The sequence below is a fragment of the Macaca fascicularis genome, chromosome 2 (assembly GCF_037993035.2).
Source record: "Macaca fascicularis isolate 582-1 chromosome 2, T2T-MFA8v1.1".
NCBI classification, from domain to species: Eukaryota; Metazoa; Chordata; class Mammalia; order Primates; family Cercopithecidae; genus Macaca; species Macaca fascicularis.
In genome coordinates, this window is record NC_088376.1 from 158,334,321 (window position 1) to 158,340,320 (window position 6,000).

General features: G+C 43.7%; 1 protein-coding gene across 1 annotated transcript in view; it reads left to right on the forward strand.

The window, feature by feature from the left end:
* MUC13 (mucin 13, cell surface associated) overlaps positions 1-5,786 on the forward strand; it is a 29,929-nt gene extending 24,143 nt beyond the window's left edge. Inside the window, exons 10-12 of the mRNA XM_005547934.5 lie at positions 471-555; positions 2,933-3,134; positions 4,509-5,786. Coding sequence (XP_005547991.2) covers positions 471-555; positions 2,933-3,134 — 287 coding nt within the window. The 3' untranslated portion in view covers positions 4,509-5,786. The remainder of the gene's footprint in view (positions 1-470; positions 556-2,932; positions 3,135-4,508) is intronic.
* Positions 5,787-6,000: the final 214 nt, after the last annotated feature.

Here is a 6,000-nt window from a genome sequence, read left to right on the forward strand (position 1 = left end):
GGGTGATAATGAATGTCTAGACTCTTCCCTCGTTGATGTTATTATCAAGCCATTAGCTGGCTCCTCTAGCAGTGACATTTAACTCCAACCTGGTTTCCTTAGCTTATCAGTAAGGTGAGGTATGGAGGGCAGGCAAAGGCAGCAGAGGTAAGGAGGGAGGTGTGGCCCTCAGTTAATACTCCACTCCCCACAAAGTCCAGGAAGACCCTGCCACCATCGGCCTCCTTTATATTTACAGTCTTTTGTCTGGCAAGGCTGCCCTTTCCAATTGAGTTCTGAAGGCACAGTTTAGGAGGTGTGAGGGGCGGATGCTAAAGGAAATAGGCCAACTATCCAACCGGGCCTGGAGGGTTGGAGACCAGAGCCTGATCGTCTTCACAGCTAGGAGTCCCTGGGAATCACGAACCTGTGCAGTAGACAGTTGGGGGCCAGCTTGCTGGAGACTGTTCTTATTTTCTTCTCCCTTTCAGAATTTCAGCTGATCCTCACTATTGTGGGCACCATCGCTGGCGTTGTCATTCTCAGCATGATAATTGCATTGATCATCACAGCAAGGTATGCGATGAAAGTGTCCTTTTTAATTCTTTTTTTTTTAATAGAGAGATGGGGGCCTCACTCTGTTGCCCATGTTGTTCTCAAACCCCTGGATTCAAACCATCCTCCCACCTCGGCCTCCCAGAGTGCTGGGATTACTGGCATGAGCCTGTCATGAGCCACCACACCTGCCAGAAGTGGCCTTTTCCTGTGGCACAGCACCACCAGCATGACACTCTCTAGTTTCCAAACACATTCATCCTCTCCTGGGCAAGAGAAGGGAGAAAAGGAGAGGCCTTTCTAATACCACTAACGTTTTTTCCTTACCTTAGTTTTCTTCTTATTATATAAGCAATAGCATGATCATGGAACAAAATCAAGAAAATAGAGAAGTGGGTAAAGGGGCGGAATTTAAAAATCACACAAAACCCACCAAGCTGAGGCAACTAACATTTTGAGATGTAACCTTCCAGATTTATTTCTATCTTTTAAAATAATATTATATACATAATTTTGTATCTTTTGTGTTTTTAAAATTTTGGATTGAGGTTTTTTTTTGGTTTAACACCGTAAGATGACATAGCAACCATTTCCTTATGTCATTAAAAACTCTTTGTTAATGTAATAGTATTTAACTCCACTGAAGTTGTGAAATACAGTTTTCATCACGTCACTTCCCTGTCCAGGACTCTGCTACAGATGGTCTAAAATCAACCTCAACTGAACCCCTGGGTTTTTAAAAACTTTTTTTAAGAAAGGTTATTTCGTTAGCCAGACATGGTGGTGGCACCCCTGTAATCCTGCTACTCAGGAGGCTGAGGCAGGAGAATCCCTTGAACTGGGAGGCGGAGGCTGCAGTGAGCCAAGATTGCCCCACTGCACTCCAGCCTGGGTGACAGAGCAAGACCCTGTCACACACGCACACACACAAACACACATGTGTTATCTCTGCAAGGCTATTTCTCAGCTTGGTGCCTTAAGGTCTCTTCTCTTACAGAAAGGGCAGTAGAGTTCATTCATTCAACAGATATTCAGATAGACTAAAGGTCCTCCCATTAACAGGGAGGCAAATGCTGTGATCTCTTTCCCATTCTACATGTGCCAACTGGGGATCCACTTTGATTTTTTTTTTTTTTTTTTTTTTTTTTGAGACAGAGTCTAGTTCTGTGGCCCAGGCTGGAGTGCAGTGGCGCGATCTCGGCTCACTGCAAGCTCCATCTCCCGGGTTCATGCCATTCTCCTGGCTCAGCCTCCCGAGTAGCTGGGACTACAGGTGCCCACCACTGCGCCCGGCTAATTTTTTGTATTTTTAGTAGAGACGGGGTTTCACTGTGATCTCGATCTCCTGACCTCGTGATCCGCCCGCCTCGGCCTCCCAAAGTGCTGGGACACTTTGATTTTTTAAAGCTACTGTTTTCTAACATTTAGTTCATGTCTTATATTATGGCAAAATAAGTACTTTTCCACTACAATGTGAGAGGATAAACAGATTTTAGGTTCCTGAAATATTTTGTTCTTGTTTTTTTTTTCTTAAGACAGAGTCTTGGTCTGTCACCCAGGCTGGAGTACAGTGGCATGATCTTGGCTCATTGCAACCTCCACCTCCCAGGTTCAAGCGATTCTCCTGCCTCAGCCTCCCGAGCAACTGGGACTAGAGGCACGTGCCACTGTGCCTGGTTAATTTTTGTATTTTTAATGGAGATGAGGTTTCACTGTGTTAGCCAGGCTGATCTCGAACTCCTGGCCTCAAGTGATCTGCCCACTGCGGCCTCCCAAAGTGCTGGGATTACAGAGGTGAGCTACCAAGCCCAGCCTCTTTTCACGTCTTTGAACTTATTTTACTCATTTTACCCACCGAGGTGATTCTTAGATGTTGACTTTGCTTGAATGAAATGCTGTATCACAAATTATCTTTTCTCTTTGACCTCTATTATCATTTCCAGAAATAATTCAAAAGCACACTTAAGAATAATAATATTATGAGCAAAATATGAATGAGGCCAGTGGAATTAGATGGTTATGTTGGATCAGCATTGAAGTCCAGGTTTTGTAGATACTCAGAGCTCATGAGCTTAAACTTAGGGAACCTACACTGAAGAAAATAATGAAGTGTTTTATTTCATTCTTAGTGGGGCATCAAGTCTGCAACTTATTCTTTCATAAAAAAACCGTTGGTGTTCTTTGGTTATGCAACTTATTCTTAATTGGTTCAGAAATGTTAATAATTGGGGAATCTGGGTGATAAGTGTGTGAGAACACTGTAATATATGTATTTTGTAACTTACAAATAAATGTGAAATTATTTCAGAATTTGAAAATATTTTTAAAAAGAATGTTAACATTTACTTCAAGAAACTTTCTGCCATTGTCAAATCCTAATTCCTCTTACTGATTACAGATCAAATAACAAAAAGAAGGATATTGAAGAAGAGAACTTGATTGACAAAGACTTTCAAAATCTAAAACTGCAGTCGACAGGCTTCACCAATGTTGGAGCAGAAGGGAGCATCTTTCCTAAGGTCAGGATAGCGGCCTCCAGAGACAGCCAGATGCAAAATCCCTATGTAAGCCAGAGCAACGTGCCCCGCCCTGACTATTAGGTGAGTCAGTGGGCTTTCGCTCCTGCTTTTGGGAGTGAATGCACCAGGGCAGAGCAGAGACCTGGTTGTTGGATCTTCAATACTTGGCTGCCCTGCAGGCTTTTTCTTTTTCTTAACTGAAAGAGAGAGAGATCAAAAAGGGAGTTCTCTGCTGTTGTAATTCTGAGCATCTATGTGATTTCAGACACATCACTTAATTTCCCTGGCCTTTGCTTTTCTCATCTGTAAAAAGGGCAGCTTAATTTAGATACCTCAAAGGTCCTTTAGATTACCAACTTCCATGAATATGACTCCAGAGATCATGATGATACTTCTCAGGCTGTTTAAAGACCTAGGTCCTCCGGCAGGACCAGGGAAGGACATTGGATGTAAACATAGTTCTGTGGGATCCTTTTCACCAGGCTGTGTAAAGGCAATGCTCTCTTTCCCTGCTGCTTGATCTCAAGGCAACTCAATCTATTTTTTTAGTTCTATTTGTTGTTGTTGTTGTTATTGTTTCGAGACAGGGTCTCACTCTGTCACCCAGACTTGAGACCAGTGGTATGATCTTGGCTCACTGCAGCCTCAACATCCTGGGCTCAAGTGATCCTCCTACCTCAGCCTCCCAAGTAGCTGGGACTACAGGCACATGCCACCATGCCCGGCTAATTTTGGTATTTTTTGTAGAGACGGGGGTTTCTGCCATGTTGCCCAGGCTGGTCTCAAATACTTGAGCTCAAGTGATCCTCCCACCTCATCCTCCCAAAGTGCTGGGATTACAGGCATGAGCCACTGACCTGGGCATCAGTCCATTTCTAAAGGGATAAAATGGAGCTTAGCTTGTTGGCTCATCCCCATACTCCTAGCACTTTGGGAGCCGGAGGCAGGAGAATCGCCTGAGCCCAAGAGTTGGAGACGAGCCTGGGCAAATAATGAGACCCCATCTCTACAAACAATAATAACAATAAAAATATAGCTTTTTTTTTTAAAGGAGATAAGGCTAGTTAGGCTGGCAATACTGTATTTCTCTAGGGAGAACTTTCAAGGACAATAGCTTGTACCCACTGGGTTTGTACTGGATAATCATAGCTGGCACTGCTTAGTGTGATTGAATGAAATGTTGAAAGGAGGAAGCCTGTACGAGACTTTTGGAGGAAGAGTGACAGGAGACTGAGATGGAAAGAAGGAAGATGGTGAAGGAAGAGGAGAAAGGGAGCTGGGGAAGAGATGGGGAATGGAAGAGACACGAGAGAAACGATAGAGAGAATGTGGGAGAAAGCTGAAGAAGACAAATAATGAAAGTAATGTTAATAATTTACAGATGTAAATGATCTCATATGTTTCTGTTGGAGTATTTTCTAAGAGTATTCTCTCTCCCTCTCTCTTTCTGTCTAGAATCATAAGAATGTGGAACCCGCCATGGCCCCCAAACAATGTACAAGCTATTATTCAGAACATTTAGAAAGACTGATGGAGAAGTGAGCACTAGTAAAGATCTGGCCTCCAGGGTTTTTCTTCCATCTGACATTTGCCTGCCTCTCTGAATGGAAGTGGTGGATGTTTGCAATGAATCCAGCTCGCTTGCAAAATGAGAGTCTATGACACTAAATGTAGTAGATGCTATTAGATGCTTGTCAGAGAGGTGGTTTTCTTCGATCAGTACAAAGTACTGAGACAATGGTTAGGGTTGTTTTTTAAATTTTCTTTCCTGGTAGGGCAACAAGAATCATTTCCAACGTAGATGAAAGCTCCCCAGCATTGCTTGCTGAACATTGCTCTTGAGTTGAAATAAATGACCTAATTCCCCTGGGAAACATATGCATCAACTGTGGAGGTCCGAGGAGATGAGAAGAGATACTCACCATCTTTCAAGGGTCACAAGCTCACTCTCTGACCCATCAGAATAGGGATACTGCTTCTATTGGAGGGATTTTGGCAACCTTTGAACAGCTCAGAGCTTGCAACCTAGCCTCACCCAAGAAGCCTGGAAGGAGACATATCTCTCAGCTTTTTCAGGAGGCGACTGGGAATCCAGGAACTTTCTGATGCTAATTAGAAGGCCTAGACTAAAAATGCCCACTATGGGGTACACTCTACAGTTTTTGAAATGCTAAGAGGCAGAAGGGGCAGAGCATAAAAAAACATGACGGGGTAGAAGGAAGAGAGGCAAAGGAAACTGGGCGGGGAGGATGAATTAGAGAGGAGGCACCTGAGATCCACCTTCTTCCTTAGGTCCCCTCCTCCATCAGCAAAGGAGCACTTCTCTAATCATGCCCTTCCAAAGACTGGCTGGGAGAAGATGTAAAAACAAAAAACCCAGGAGTAAGAGCCTTAGGTCAGTTTGAAATTGGAGACATGCTGTCCGGCGAAGGATGCGAGAGGGAGCTTAAGCTCAGGGGTCCAGCCACCCAGCCTCGGGGTATAGGTTCCTGAGGTGTGCCTTTGGAGCCTCAGCCTTCCCTGGTGACAGAGGCTTAGCTGTGGCCACCAACACATACAGCCACACACACACACACACGAATGGGGGCAACCATATCCAGCACAAGCTTTTACAAATGTTATTAGTGTCCTTTTTATTTCTAATGTCTTGTCCTCTTAAAAGTTATTTTATTTGTTATTATTATTTGTTCTTGACTGTTAATTGTGAATGGTAAAGCAATAAAGTGCCTTTGTCAGATGGTGTCCTTTCTTGTGTTTGGGGCTTTTTTTTTTTTTTTTTTTTTTTGGGACACGGTCTCGCTCTGTCACCCAAGCTGTAGTGCAGTAGTATGAACATGACTCACTGTAGCCTCAAACTCCTGGGTTCAAACAATCCTCATACATCAGCCTCCTGAGTAGGTGGGGCTACAGGAGTATGCTATCATGCCCAGCTAATTTTTTTTTTTTT